Source organism: Xenopus tropicalis, chromosome 5 (assembly GCF_000004195.4).
Source record: "Xenopus tropicalis strain Nigerian chromosome 5, UCB_Xtro_10.0, whole genome shotgun sequence".
Lineage (NCBI taxonomy): Eukaryota > Metazoa > Chordata > Amphibia > Anura > Pipidae > Xenopus > Xenopus tropicalis.
Window position 1 is genome coordinate 59323871 of NC_030681.2, and position 15935 is coordinate 59339805.

At 44.7% G+C, this 15935-nt stretch overlaps 1 protein-coding gene across 7 annotated transcripts in view; it reads right to left on the minus strand.

The window, feature by feature from the left end:
• Window positions 1–15935, minus strand: part of sash1 (SAM and SH3 domain containing 1) — a 254021-nt gene that overhangs the window by 110539 nt on the left and 127547 nt on the right. For all 7 annotated transcript variants that reach the window (XM_018094286.2, XM_018094288.2, XM_018094285.2 and 4 more), the window contains one exon: window positions 1178–1279. In XM_018094286.2, the coding sequence (XP_017949775.1) occupies window positions 1178–1279 (102 nt within the window). The remainder of the gene's footprint in view (window positions 1–1177; window positions 1280–15935) is intronic.

Genomic DNA, 15935 nt, shown 5'->3' on the forward strand with positions numbered 1-15935 from the left:
AAACTGACTTCCAGATTAAACTGTAAAAAAAACACTTATTATGCTGCAATTTTTTTTATAATACATATCTTAATATAGTATTACGAATGCATATATTAAAACTGAAAAGAAGTGTTACTGTTCCTTTAAGAGATTCCAGACCAGGAGAGGAGAGATACGTTGTTGTCAAGGGAGGTAGTATAAAGTGAAAATAATAAGCTGTTTAGAACAGAGCCTTAAGGAACCACAACAGAGAGAGAAGAGGGAGAAGATGATACTCCATTACATCAAAAAGCAAACATCAAATTGTTTCATAAATCATCTTCTCCTGTTCAGATCAGAAGGGAAACTTGTCAGGGGTGCCTGTTTTCATAAATTACTGGATCTTATCACGACCTAAAGCTTCAGGAGAATGATCATATTCCTCCTACAGGACACTTTCACTATAATCAAATTTGACATTTTTATTCCTCAACAAGACTCACAACAACCAAAATCAGAAACTTCTCTATTCAAATCCCACTGCAAGTCTCCCACGCACTCTTTAGGATCTATCTCCCAGTTATACTCCCAATTAATAACAGTAGCATCAGATACCCCTTGCAGCTACATGCAAAGCTTGGGAAACAGATCTACATGCTTCTTTCTCACCCTGGAAATGAGAAAAAATTGTCAATCTGTGAAAGTAATCTCTCCCTGCACAAGTATCAAAGAAACAGCATTTCTAAATGTTACCTTACGCCAGTTCAGAAAAACAAAAAAACAAATTTACCCCAACCACCCCAGCTACTTGCTTTTAGGGCTGTCAGACACGGGGAGGTTACTTTAATTTTTGGTAGACATGCCCTATAGTATATAGCTTTTGGGCTCAAACATTCCAACTGGTTTCCTAACTATTTCAAACTTTTACAAAAATCATTTCCTTTTTCTTGGTAATAATAAAACAGTACCATGTACTTCATTCCAGCTAAGATTTAATGAAACCTTATTGGTTGCAAAACGCATACAGCCTACAGCTTAGAGTACACAAAGTATGTTATAAAAAAAAAAAAAAAGAAAAGACAAGCATTTTCTAAAATATTAGAACACAAATTCAACATTTCTTTAGTTGTCTGGTGATTTTTTCTGTTTCTTGTACAATATATACATTAAACTACACTTTGGCTTAAATGTTTACTTAGGTATGAAAAAGACTTACATAACAGTTGGAAGACTTGTCACAGGCTGGATATAAAGCCTTAGCCCAGTCTACTGAGTACTCTGTGTCTGGCATTCTTTTCTGGAACTCATATTCCTTCAGCTGAAATGTATAAAGTACATTGATTAGATTAATTAGATTAAAGAAACTATTTACTACGTATGATGGCAATAAAATATGCCTCTATACAACTGTTGGTAAACATTCATTTAAAAAAAAAAAAAAAAATCATATTGAAAGAGAAATAAAACATGGAACCAGTGGGGAAACAAGAAGCTCAAAATCACATAAGCAAAATGACATAACACCAAACATTTAGGCTTAATCCTATTAAAGGAGAAAGAAAGTTACAATCACTATTGGGGTGCCAATATGTTAGGAACCCCCCCAGTGATGGTAATAGCTTACCTGCTGCACCAACCAGGGTTTATGGGATGAAGCCATTATCTTTCTTTGCGCATGTGCAGTGGAGTGAACAGGTGAACTTTAAAAAAAAAGCCAGCTTTCACTCAACTGAGGATGCATAGGCCCCGGCATAGTGTCAAAAGGAGAAGGAAGGAAAGGGATTGCTCGCATGCATTAACCCTTGGTTTCAGGTAAGCAATTATAATCACTGGGGGGTTTAGTATCCCCCAATGAGTGAGCCTTTCTTTCTCCTTTAAAGGAGACATATTGGATAAATGGGAAAACCCTAATTTTGTAGGCAATTATGAATAATATCCGGTGCTGGTTTCCCTTTGGGCTAAACATTAATCCTATCTGTAACAATGGCCCCTTTATTGGAGCTCCCTATAGATCCTATCACTTCTCTGTCAGAGTTTGAAATGGAGAGTGGGCGTGTCCTAACGGTCCCTGCCAGAAGCACAGTAGGAGGGGGAGTGCCAATCACAGCCCTGCAGGCACACAAGCACAGACAGGCTTCAGTTCCCTATCAGGTCAGCCTAGCTGCTGATTGGTTCCTATCCTACAGTGCAGGGTACGGAGGGCCGCCGGCTCCCCAGCTCATCCAGAGAATTCAGCCAGCAGGAAGTGGAACAGATGGGCGGGGCTAGTGGGGTTTTTGTGGAATTTCTCAATAAATCAGTCAGAAACACAACTTTTTAAGCACAATCCTTCTATATCTAGAGGAGTATAATTCCCTGGCACATTCATAATTTTTATAGGATATGTCTCCTTTAAAGGAGAAGGAAAGTCTAAGTCACTTGGGGGTGCCAAAATGTTAGGCACCCCAAAGTGACTTAAAACGCTTACCTTTTACCCCGGGCTAGTGCCCCTGTATGGAGAGAACAGCACCAGCCCGGGGTAGCAGCGATCGCTCCCTTCTTCCTTGTTCGCTGTGCACGCATGCACAGTAGAGTGAAAAGCCAAACTTTGAACAGAGAAGTCGGAGTTTCACTCTACTGCGCATGCGTCTGTCCCGGACATTTGCCAGCAGCGCGAATAGGCAAGAAGGAAGCACTCGCTACAGGTACCCCGGGCTGGTGCTGTTTCCTCCTAACAGGGGCACCAGCCCGGGGTACAAGGTAAGCGATTTAAGTCACTTGGGGGTGCCTAACATTTTGGCACCCCTGAGTGACTTAGACTTTCCTTGTCTTTTGAAAGGGATGTAAAGTCAAAATCTTACATCGCAGTTTATATACAGCCATAACATAGGAAAGCACTATAAGAGAAGTTGTTCTAAAAAATCAGAGGCAAAGCAGTTAAAACAAGGTTAAAAACAGATAAATGGAGCTCTGTATTCCTCAGTGTCTGCAGAAGAATGATGAGTGGGCGAGTTTCACAATCTGCTCATGATTCACTTCCTTATCTGTGCCTCTTATCAGCAACTGACTAATGACACTCCACTAAGCGAACTCCTGTGCTTTTTTCAAGTCAGGTATAGGACAGTCCCTGCTTTTGTTTTTTGGTACAGATTAGTTTTTGAACATATTGTGTCCTTTCACCTTAGGGGCCTTTCCTGGAGGGGGCTTTTAATTTACCTAGGAAAACTATATACCATATATACTCAAGTATAAGCCGATCCGAATATAAGCTGAGGTACCTAATTTTACCTAAGAAAACTGGAAAAATGTATTGACTCAAGTATAAGCCTAGGATGGGAAATGCAGCAGCTACTGCTAAGTTTCAATAATCAAAATAAATACCAATACAATTACATTAAATGAGGCATCAGTGGGGTATAGGTTTTTAAATATTTATTTCAAAGAAAAACCATAAACTAGCTCTGAAGAAGAGGGTCAACAAAAACAATATGGTATCAACGAGGATACCTTAAGAGTACTACCCCCTTAGCAATGTTTAGTGCAGAATGGGACAAGTGAGGATGGTAGATTAAGATGAATTTGGGAGCGGCCCAGGGACCTGGAGGGTCTGGTTGCGGGTGGCCTACTTTGCACACAAAGGACAGAGAGTGCTAGTCTGGAGGGACCCATGGCACCTGACTCGAGTATAAGCCGAGGGTGACTTTTTCAGCACATTTTGGGTGCTGAAAAACTAGGCTTATACTCGAGTATATACAGTATCATATTTTTCATTTTGTGTAATTCCACTTCTGTAATAAGATATACACTTCTAAAGGTCTAAAAAAAATATTTCCATTTATATAAACGCATATATCAGAAATATAATTTATGTTATGCATAAAAAAACAACTGATTTGGAAATTCCCCTGAACACCTGAATACCAAATATGTATAGTTTTGAGGAGATTTTTGACATGTATAGGTAAAAAAAACCCAGCAGAACACTACCAAATTTACAAACACCACCCCAGATATCTGCATAATTCAGATTTCAAGGCCAAAAAATATTCAAACAGTAGGTTTACCCTTGCAAACCATAGATTTTTGGAAAGAATAGATTTTGACAAATCCAAAATAAGTAAATATGTCTTTCTACGTCATACTTCAAAATTTAAGAATTTTTGAAAAATCCCTTCAAAGATTCCAGTTTACACCATCGTATCTCCCACGTATCATAAGTACATGGACAAAACATGCTAAATATGACTGGCAGGTGTCCGCTGAGCACTTTGATACCCTATGTGCATAGGTTTACCTATGTATGCGGCATGTAGAGTCCCAAAAATAAAGATAACCCACATGATCAATCATTTCTGTAATTTCAGCTACTGCAAAATCAACACTTTTACTGCATTTTATGTGGGGTAAAGCTATAATAAGGTAAGTTCACCCCAGAAAGCCATATATTTTTGGAAAGTACACATCTTCCCGAATCAAAAATGGGTAAATATGTATTTCTACTCCAAACTGCCAAGCTGTGAAGCTTGTAAGCAGTAATTACCCTTTAATCACGTCACCTACACCAGGAAAAATGAACGGTGCTGGGAGTTGTAACAATCAACACTTTATTTAGTTTACACCAATAGAACCACAGGCACACAGATCATAACACAACAGGATACAGTTTACAGTTACCCATGCCTTGCGAGGGGACATGATTACTCTGTACAAGTACATTAGAGGGGATTATAGGCAGATGGGGGATGTTCTTTTTTCCTAAAAAAAAAAAGATCATCGCATCAGAGGCCACCCCTTTAGATTAGAGGAACGGAGCTTCCATTTGAAGCAGCGTAGGTGGTTTTTAATGGTGAGGGCAGTGAGGTTGTGGAATACCCTTCCAAGTGATGTTGTAATGGCAGATTCTGTTAATGCCTTTAAGAGGGGCCTGGATAAGTTTCTGAACAAGCAGTTCAATATCCAAGGCTATTGTGACACTAATATCTACAGTTAGTATTAATGGTTGTATATATAGTTTATGTATGTAAGTGTATAGATTGGTAAGTATAGGTTGTGTGTGCTGGGTTTACTTGGATGGGTTGAACTTAGTGCTGGGCGGTATACCTTTTAATACCGAATACCGTTTTTTGTTTTTTTTTAAATTATATTTATTTTGCAAATACCCCAATACCGGTGTGTCAGAACCCGGGAGTTGAAGCTAAGAAGCCGGAAGTGCTTGGGGCCGGGACTTTGATAGAGCATGGGAGAGGAATTTGATCGCCGGCAGCGCTTCACCCGTTACCATAGCAACTGTCAGGCAGCCGCGGCTGGGGCACGGAGGCATGAAGCGTGTGCTTACATAAGCCGGGAATCGGCTGGCAGCTGTGTGAGGCAGTACTGCTGAGACCGGTGCAATGAATAGGAAGAAAGGGGACAAGGGCTTTGAGAGCCCCCGACATTACAAATTATAAGTATCCTTCTTTATGGCCCTCTTATTGTGCCTATCAGTATGTGCTGTCATGTATTACTTATTTATTTGTGTGATACGTTCCATACATACCTGGGGGGGGCATCTGAGTCTCACCCTCTCCTTATAAATCTCCCTCTAGCAGTGACCTGTGCCTCCCCATGTGTCTGTACCTGTGCTGCCCAAGATCATGCATGGAAAAAAAAATACCGTCAAATACCGTGACACCAATATAATTTTGAAAAATACAGTGATATAAATTTTTGGTCATACCGCCCAGCTCTAGTTGAACTTGATGGACTCTGGTCTTTTTTCAACCCTATGTAACTAGTATGTAACTATGCCTGATTGGTGTAACAGTCAGGTTGAAAAAAGTTCACTTCCTGGTCCCTCCAGTGTTCCTTTACACTCTCACCATCGGCCTCCAGTGCCTTACAGGGTTTAGCCCAAAACACCAGCCTCACCAGGTGCTCTGCAGTGGAAGTCCAACACTGTTCGCCACTACTTGCCAAATCCCAGAAGGCCTTCCTACACCCTCACTGTCCACTTCAACCGTGACTGGCGGGGTACCCACTGGGAAGCTACTCCCACTCACTCCTTGGTGGGGCTTTTTAGCTGCCCATTCTCACTAACCTGGGCTTCCTCACACCATTACAGTGTACTATAACACAAGCTAGGCCCTCACTAGCTAGTTTGCCTACCTCTTCCTGTTTCAGTCCCTTCTGCTGGTCAGGTGACTTACTGCATGTGCCTGTTTCCCATGACGTATTTCCCTTGCTCTGCCACTCCCCTCCTTTTATACCCTTCAACTCCTCCCTCTGGGACTTTCCCAACACTCACTAACTCCTTATAGCTCCCTCTAGAGGCCCCTATATTGTAATTACAACTTTTTATAATGATCCACTAGCTCCACATTACCCGAAAATTTCCTCCCCCTTACAATTTTGATAAAATATCCAAAATTCACCTCATAGTTCCCACTTTGCATCAACTTATTTCCCACATATCATTAGGAATGCCAGGGGTCCACAGTTTAATGTCCAATGTACATAGGCTTACCTAAGTATGTAGAATGTAGGGGCCTAACTATATAATTTCTGTAATTTCAGTTATTGCAAAATCAACACATTTACTGCATTTTGAGGGGGTAAGGAAAAAAGTAAGTTCAGCCCAGAAAGCCATACATTATCTGGAAAGTACAAATTCTAACAAATCCAAAATAGGTAAAGGCATCTTTCTACTCCAAACCACAATGCCTTTATAAAATGTGTGGTTTATATGACATTTCTGAAATTTCTCAAATTTTCTGCATTTATCTCACACAATTTCTTACTCACAAAGGCAAATCCAAAATATGATGCCCAATACGCATATAGATAAACTAAAGTTTGTGGCTGTAGGGACCCCAAATAAAAATAGTGAATATGTATTTTCTCGGCAACCCGCTCAGCTGCTGCAAACACAGCACACTGCCAGCGTATTATGTTTCGTGAGACCCCCTAACTGTACAAAGATGCCCAGAAACCCATTTATTTTTGGAAAGTACACATTCTGACAAATTCAAAATAAGTTAAAATATCTATCTACAACAAGCTACCAAAATACAAAGCTATTTTAAATAATGTAATGAACAATAATGCAGGGATTAAAATAATTCTGTCATGATTTTATTGTGTACTTTAAGTTACACTATTTACATAGCATATACAGGTAACTCACTCTACCATTTAAAATTTTAAAGGGATACTGACACCAGAAATGAAACCTTTTTTACATATATCATAACACTGTCTTTGCATGCTATTTATAATTTTGCCATAAGTATTTGTCAGATGATTTGACATTCCCTACCTGATCCCCCATGTTCCTCTATGAGGGGGCTGCCATATTTGTGCAGCAGTAGCCTGTTAGCATTAGAAGCTATAACTGACAGGCTAAGAAGAGACAGTCAGGTTGGCAGAACAGTCAGGTTTAGGAACTTCAAGTAACAATTACTTACAGAAGCAGGTCTATCAGCAACAAATGATCAACATGACCTATAGGTAACTTTTCATGTAGATTCATATTTTAAAAGTTGTTTTTTCATGTCAGTATCACTATAATCTTGAACAAATGTATTTTTTTATTTGTTATATTGGTGTGTAGGCTGCCATCTCAGTGCATTGTGCATGAGTCTGAGCTTTCAGAAGGAGCAACTACACAATAGAACTGGTTTCTCCTGCTCAGTATACATTTGATAGGACCCAAGTCACATAATAGCAAAGCAGGGTGTCTCCTGCTTGGTTGCTATTCTCATGTCTACCACTAGGTTGGGCATGGTAAGGTCCCACAGCTTCTCAATATAATTAATGGATTTGTGGTGCCACTACCCTCTGTCTTTAACTGTATCTAATGTATTTTGGGTGCCTCTACTTCTGCCTCTCACTGTATAATGTATTTAGGATCTGGAATTATTTTTCATAGAAGTCAATGTACCAGGGGAGTGTGGCCAGTTAAGATGGTGGACACACATACTTTGTACGAGCTCTGCACTTATAGAGAAGATTCAGAGGCATCCTTGAGGATATTGGAGGACCTGATATCCTTCTGCCATCTTTGCCCAAACCTCCATAGATCTCCTGATCTATGGCGTCTAGAGAGCACACATCATTCTCTAGCTCCTAAACCTCCAATTACTAAGTCGCCAAGAGATATAATTGCACAATTTCATTACTATGAGGGATATAGGAGGCGATTTCCCTAACAATACGCACCACTAATTTGGTGGACTTCCGCAACCATAAAATGCAGATATTCGCAGATCTGTCACCTGGTACTCCAAAAAGAGAGAACATTCCATAAATTCCATATAGCTGGGGATACCTCTTCAAGCTGATTGTTAACCACCAAGGCACAGTACATACACTGCTTAACCCAGTCAGAGGGAATAAACTTCTAGCAGCACTCAGCAGCCAACCAAGGATCTCTGCCTCAGCCTCTCAACCTTCTCCTAGGAAGACCAACTTCAGTGAAGCAGAGTGCCTAAGGAGCCTAAGCTTACCCTAAGCCCTTCACCCACATGAGAAAGCTGATTTATCTGACTTATTCTCATCATGGTTAAGATTACCGAAAGTCTACTTTCAACATTGGTCTGCCGTGTTGACTATGGAGATGTCACCCAGAATCTTGTAGGTCTCATCTGCCTCACATATCCCCACTTATGAGCAGATAGCTCATATATGCTCACTAACTTTTGTGATTGAGCCAATATTACTAATCTTCAGACTGTCACTCTGACTTGCAGACAAAACCTTAAATCATCTTACTGCTGGAGGCCGCTCACAGTTAGTTATGTTATTTGTTATATTTGTTTCAGTCTTGATGTTATTTATGCCTGCTAGCTCTCATCTGCCTCACATATCCCCACTTATGGAGCAGATAGCTCATACAGGCTCACTAACTTTTATGATTGAGCCCATATTACTATTCTCCAGACTGTCGCTCTGCTTTGCAGACAAAACCTGAAATCATCTTACTGCTGAAGGGCTTTCACAGTAAGTTATGTTATTTGTTAATATGCTAAATGACAACTTTTTATTTCAGGCGGTTCAATAACCTACTAGGAATGACTCCATTTTGGATCTCGTAATATCTAATAATACCGAACTCGTCTCTAACATTTTTGCAGGTGAGCATTTAGGGACCAGTGATCACAACATGCTCTCCTTTGAGATAATGCTGCAGAGACAGCTCTATAAGGGATTAACTAAAAGGGCATCTCTGCAATGTGTCAACGGGGAAAGGATTTTCATAGGGTTAGACACAGATTGAAAACGGAACATCTTTAAAACGTTGCTTTGCACGTATACAGATCGGTATATTCCCCTTGTAAGCAAGCAGAGGCATCGAAAAGCAAAACCTTTATGGCTGAATAAAAGCATTAATGTTGAGGTTGGTAAGAAAAAACGTGCTTTTAAAGCATTCAAGTTAGCTTGAAACTCAGGTACAAGGAAGCAATTAAAAAAGCTATCAGGCAAGCTAAAATAGAGAAGGAAAGGGATATTGCAGCTAGGAGTAAAAATTATTTTTTTAATTATGTGAATAGTAAAAAAATGAAGCAAGAAGGGGTGGGAACATTATAATTGCAGGGAGGGGGGGGGGGTAAGCTGGTTTTTGAACCAACTTGAATTTTGAACACTTATTTTTCATCTGTCTATACATCTGAGGAACCAGCTAATGAAGGCTTCCCTTTAAATATGCCCAGTTCTAGTAATATAGCTACTGACGCATGGGTCACTTGGGTGGGAATTCAAAAGGTCCACGGTCAGATGGTATTCATCCCAGGGTATTAAACAAGCTTAGCGCTGTGATTGCCAAGCCTCCTCACTTAATTTTTTAGGATTTGTTGAGTCTAGCATGGTGCCGAGTGACTGGCGAATTGCTAATGTGCTGCTGTTATTTAAAAATGGATCCTGTTCTCAGCCTGAAAACTATAGGCCTGTTAGTCTGACATCAATAGTAGGAAAGCTTTTAGAAGGGGTAATAAGGGATAGTGTACTTGAATACATTGCAGTTCACAATACAATAAAATAGTAATATAGTAAGTTAGGTTGAAAAAAAGACATACGTCCCTCACGTTCAACCATAATGCCTAACTTCTAGTTGATCCAGAGGAAGGCAAAAAAACCCCATCTGTAGCCTCTCAAATTTGCCACAGAGGGGAGAAAAATTCCTTCCTGACTCCAAGATAGCAATCGGACCAGTCCCTGGATCAACTTGTACTAAGAGCTCCCATAACCCTGTATTCCCTCACTTGCTAAGAAGCCATCCAGCCCCTTCCTAAAGCTATGTAATGTATCAGCCAGCACAACTGATTTGGGGAGGGAATTCCACAACTTCATAGCTCACACAGTAAAAAATCCTTTCCGAATATTTAAACGGAACCTCCCTTCTTCTAAACGGAGTGGGTGCCCTCATGTCCGTTGGAAGGACCTACTGGTAAATAAGGCATTAGAGAGGTTATTATATGATCCCCTTATATATTTATACATAGTTACCATGTCCCCTCTTAAGCACCTCTTCTCCAGTGTAAACAGACCCAACTTGGCCAGTCTTTCTTCATAACTGAGACTTTCTATACCCTTTACCAGCTTAGTTGCACTTCTCTGGACCCTCTCTAATTCAATAATGTCCCGTTTGAGCACTGGAGACCAAAACTGAACAGCATATTCTAGATGGGGCCTTACCAGCGCTCTGTAAATATATATTATATATTATATATAGACAAGAACAAACAGGAGCACACCCTTCAAGCAAAAGCAAATGCCCTCGGTGCTGGTCAAAAAATTCAATAGACAGACAGAGTACCGCACACATAGGGACTTTATGAAAAAACAAAAAGGGTTTATTGAAAAAGATCCGACGTTTCGAGCACCAAACTGTGCTCTTCCTCAGGGACATATATATATTGTCAGGGGTTAGGTAGCTGGGACCAGCTTTCTGGGGGTAAAGCAGCCCTTGGCACAATTACAACACGTGAAAGAGTGTATTCTCTTTTAGGCAGTTTATTTTCACTTGCATAAAAATTACAAAATTGTTAAAAATAAAATCTTTGCCACATAATGGGCTCTATCTAACACAGGTCAGTTGTCCCAACTAGCCAGGAGCAGACCTACCACCAGTCTCCCACACAGAGAAAAGAAAACAAAGTTCAAACCTTGTAGTGCTTTACACTTGGCAAAATGTGTGTTGTGTGCATGTGCGTATGTGTGTAAAAGCCCTCTAATGCCTCAAAAATGAGCATGTGTGTAATACTGTATATACTCGAGTATAAGCCTAGTTTTTCAGCACCCAAAATGTGCTGAAAAAGTCACCCTAGGCTTATACTTGAGTCGGGTACCAAGGGTCCCTCCAGACTAGCACCCTCTGTAGGGATGAGCGAAAAAATTCGCCAGCGTCGGTTTCGCGGCGAACTTTTGCGTTTACGCACGTCCAATTTTTTTTGTCGCGCGGTTATTTTTGTGCGCGCGGCCAAATTTGATCGCGCGCGAGCAGTTTTTGCCGCGAGCGGCCAATTTTAGACGTGTGCGCCGATTTTTCCGCCGTGCGACAAAAAAAAACCGCGCGACACACGGAAACGTCATTTTAGCCTTGCCCATTTCTTCCACATCAGCCAATTAGATTGGAGCCCTCCCACTGTCCATATAAGGAGGTGCAGAGGCGGCCATTACTCAGTGCGTTTTTGGTAGTGGATAGAGTAGGAGCTGAGGTGTGTGAGTTGTCTGTTTCGCTAGAGGTAGGATTTGTTAGAGCTTTCTGTGAGTCAGTGCAAGTGGATTTCAGTTCACTGCTTTCCCTCTTCTGCTTGCCTGCTCCCCTGTGAGACCCAAGAGCCCTTGTTAGGGCTACCTTTGTCTGTCTTTGTTTGTGTGTGTGTATCCCTTGTGGGTGCACACTTCTGGGGTTTAGTCTTTTATTTATTTATCCCTACCTTCCCCCAAATATCCAAACCCCCCCTATTGTTTTTTCTTTTTTAGTTGGTCCAGGATGACGGGCCGTGGGAGAGGGAGGAAGGGTGGGATGGGAGGCAAGGGTGGTGGGGGTGGGAGGAAGGGTGGTGAGGGTGGGAGGAAGGGAGGTGTGGGTGGTGAGGGTGGGAGGCAAGGGTGGTTTAGGTGGGAGAAGCCGTGGTGCTGGCTGTGGGCAAGAGCCCAGCACACGTGCTATGCCCAGTCTGGGCAATATAGGGCAGCAGCCACAGCAGCAGCAGTCACAGCAGCAGGTGGCAGGTCGCAGTGGGGCAACTGGCAGTCGCAAGACTTTGCCAGATTTGTTTGCCACCACTTCGCGACCTATTCAGTCGCAGCAGGCAGAGGCAGTTATGGACTGGCTCACCCAGGCTACCTCGTCTGCTGCAGACTCTAGTGAGCAGCAGGAGGTGGCATCACCTGCTAGCTCAGTGATAAGGGGCATGCTATCCCCCTTATTATTTGATCCTGAGGTGGACTTCAGCCCAGACACCCAGGATCTTTTTGATGATCAGACAGGTATGGGGGGGGCATTCCAGTCTGATGAGGAGGAGGTGTATGTGGCACAGCACACCACATCAGCTGTAGGGGATGTTGGGCAGGGTCCCCTAATGGCAGGGCAGCAGGCTGATGAGCCAGATGTGGATGTGGATGCAGGGTCTGATCTGGGGGAGGATGTTGAGGATGATGGAGACAGATCCTGGGTGCCGGCTCAGGAGGATAACAGCAGCAGTTCAGAGGGGGAGCTGTGTGTTGTTGTTAGTGATGCTGATGAAGAGCCGGCCCCAAAGAAGCAGAAGACCCCACCAACCACTGCTAGGGGGGGTAGGCAACAGGGCAGCACTGCACCTGGGTCCACAGGCTCTGGGCGTATGGGCAGGGACCTTCAGACTTCAGGTCCCCAGCCCTCCACAGCAGGCAAGGTGGTGGCCCGTACTTCAGCAGTGTGGGCATTTTTTACGTGCTAGAGTCAGGACCCATCAGTAGCAGTCTGTCACCTTTGCCGACAGAAAGTACGTAGGGGGCAGACAGGGTCACATATGGGAACATCAGCATTAAGTTCGCATATGAAACGTCATCACAGGATGACGTGGGAGCAGCACCAAAGTGGCAGGGCACCGGGCGGCAGCGGTGCTTCCTGTCCACCTCCTCCCATTCCCCAGGGAACAGGTGCTAGCTCTCCAATCCATGTAGCAAGGGAAGAGGATTGTGAGGCTGACAGTAGGAGGCGGCCACTGTGCAGCTCTGCCTCTTCTGCAGCCCCCTCTGTCTCCTCCTCCTCCTTATTGCCATCTGCACAGCCCCTGACCCGGCAGGTCTCCCTCCCCCAGTTCCTTGGCCGCAAGGCACCTCTTTCCTCCAGCCACCCCCAAGTGCAGAGGCTCAATGCCTGCCTGGCAAAGCTTCTGGCAGTGCAGCTGCTGCCCTATCAGCTGGTTGACGCAGCCCCCTTCCGAGAGCTGATGGCTTGCGCTGCCCCTAACTGGCGGATCCCCAGCCGCCATTATTTTGCCAGGAAGGCCGTCCCTGCCCTCCACCAGCAGGTGGTGGATAATGTGTCCCTGTCCCTCGACTATGCTGTTGGGGGCAGGGTGCACTGCACCACAGACACCTGGACCAGCAGGCATGGGCAGGGGCGATACATTTCCTACACTGCCCACTGGGTCACCCTCATGAGTGCTGGGGAGGGTGCAGGCAGCAGGACTACCCTCAGGCTAGAGGTGCCTCCCCGTGGGGTAAAGGGCAAACCCCACACGGCCACTTCCTCCTCCTCCTCCACTATGGATGAGCCACCCCTGAAGCGTCCCCGCAGTTACGCTTTAGTGCAGTACAAGCGCTGCCAGGCTGTGCTGCAAATCCTCTGCCTTGGAGAGAGGAGTCATACTGCACCTGAGCTCCATGCCGCCTTCCAGACTCAGGTGCAGCGGTGGTTCACTCCCCGCCAGCTCCAAGCAGGGAATGTTGTGTGCGACAATGGTCGCAACCTGCTGGCCGCCCTCCACCTAGGCCGTCTGACCCATGTGCCTTGCTTCGCACATGTTCTCAACCTTGTGGTTCAGCACTTCCTGAAGAGCTACACAGGGTTGGGAGTTGTGCTGGAGAAGGCACGTAGGGTATGCGGCCACTTCCGCAGGTCCCCCACCGCCAGCGCGTCTTCGTCACGGATGCAGCGGCAACATAGCTTGCCACCCCACCGGCTGATCTGTGACCTGCCGACGCGCTGGAATTCTACCCTGCACATGGTGGAGCGCCTTGTAGAGCAGCGCTGGGCGGTCAGCAACTACCTGCTGGAGCACAGTGCCAGGGGTACTCAGGGGGCAAATTTGGGATATTTTAGTACTGAGCAGTGGCAGCAGATGAGGCAGCTCTGCCGAGTACTTGCCCCCTTTGAGCAAGCCACACGCTTTGTTAGCAGGGACAATGCGTGTGTGAGCGACATCATACCCCTGGTTTTCCTCCTCAAGCGCACGTTGGATGGCCTGCTAGAGGAGGGTGACGTGCCTGAGGAGGAGGAGGAGTGCAGGCCCCGTAGGCAGGTGGAAGGGGCTGCGAGGCATGATGAGGAGGACATGCCTGATGAGGAGGATGAAGGAGAGGAGGACTGGGTGCCTGCTGAGCAGGGGGAGCAGGGCCCACGCCACCCTACCACCCCAGCTGTTGTCCGCGGCTGGGAAGACACAGAGCAGGGGGAGGAGGCAGGAGATGACCTGCTGCATCTCCAGGGCAGTCAAGAAGAGGTTGGTCGGGGACACCTCTTCTACATGGCTGCCCATATGCAGACATGCCTCCGGAGTGATTCCCGGATCTGCGCCATTAAAGACCGGGAGGATTACTGGGTGGCTACAATGATTGACCCACGGTACAAGGAAAAGATGGCGCAGTTCCTTGTACCCAGCCAGAGAGAGAGGAGGGTGGGTCAATTGAAAAGGGCTCTGTGCGCCAAGCTGATGGAGGCCTTCCCCCAGCCTGACACTCAGGCCTCCACTACTCCACACATCCAGCAGAGACAGGAGTCTAGCAGCAGCAGCAGCAGCGCAGCTAGAGGTGGTGGGAATCTAATGGATGTGTGGAGGAGCTTCTTCGAGCCTCGCCAGGCAGCAGCAGGCCTGGTTAGCACCCAAAGTCACCACCAAAAACGGCTGGAGAATATGGTGGCTGACTACATGGGGTCTGTGAGTGTGCAGGACGCCATGCACACTGATGATGACCCCATGAATTTTTGGGTGTCGAGGCTCGACCAGTGGCCAGAACTGGCACAATACGCTCTGGAGGTGCTGGCTTGCCCCCCTGCCAGTGTCCTGTCAGAGCGTGTCTTCAGTGCCGCAGGTGGGGTGGTCACGGAGAAGCGGACACGCCTATCCACTGGCAGCGTGGATAGGCTATCATTTATTAAAATTAATGAGGCATGGATTAGCGGGGATATCCATGTGCCCATTGCTGACATCAGGGACTAGCCTCCTCTCCTTCCTCCTCTCCTCCCAGATGTACCCTCCTCTCTCAATTGCTGCCTTATATTCCCCTAATAATCTAGCTGCTGCTGCTGCTGCCACTATATCATCTCATATCATATTCTAATTTGTGGCCTATCAAGGCTCCTTACAATGTTGCTACTCTTTCTTAAATTCTAATTTCTTCTAATTTGGGGTCTGAAATGGCTCCTAATTATATTGTGGCTACTCCAGCAAAATATCATCTACTTTGGGGCTGGAAATGGCTCCTAATTATATTGTGGCTACTCCTGCAAAATATCATCTACTTTGGGGCTGGAAATGGCTCCTAATTATATTGTGGCTACTCCTGCAAAATATCATCTACTTTGGGGCTGGAAATGGCTCCTAATTATATTGTGGCTACTTCTGCTAAAATATGGACCAATGTCTTTTAATTTGTGGTCTGTTGTTTTCTAATAACCTGCTGCTGCTGCTGCCACAGTATCGTCTAATTTCTTCTAATTATGGCCTATACTGGCTACTTGCAATGTTGCTATGCCTGCAAGTATCATCTACTATGGGGCCGGAAATGGCTCCTAATTATATCGTTGCTAC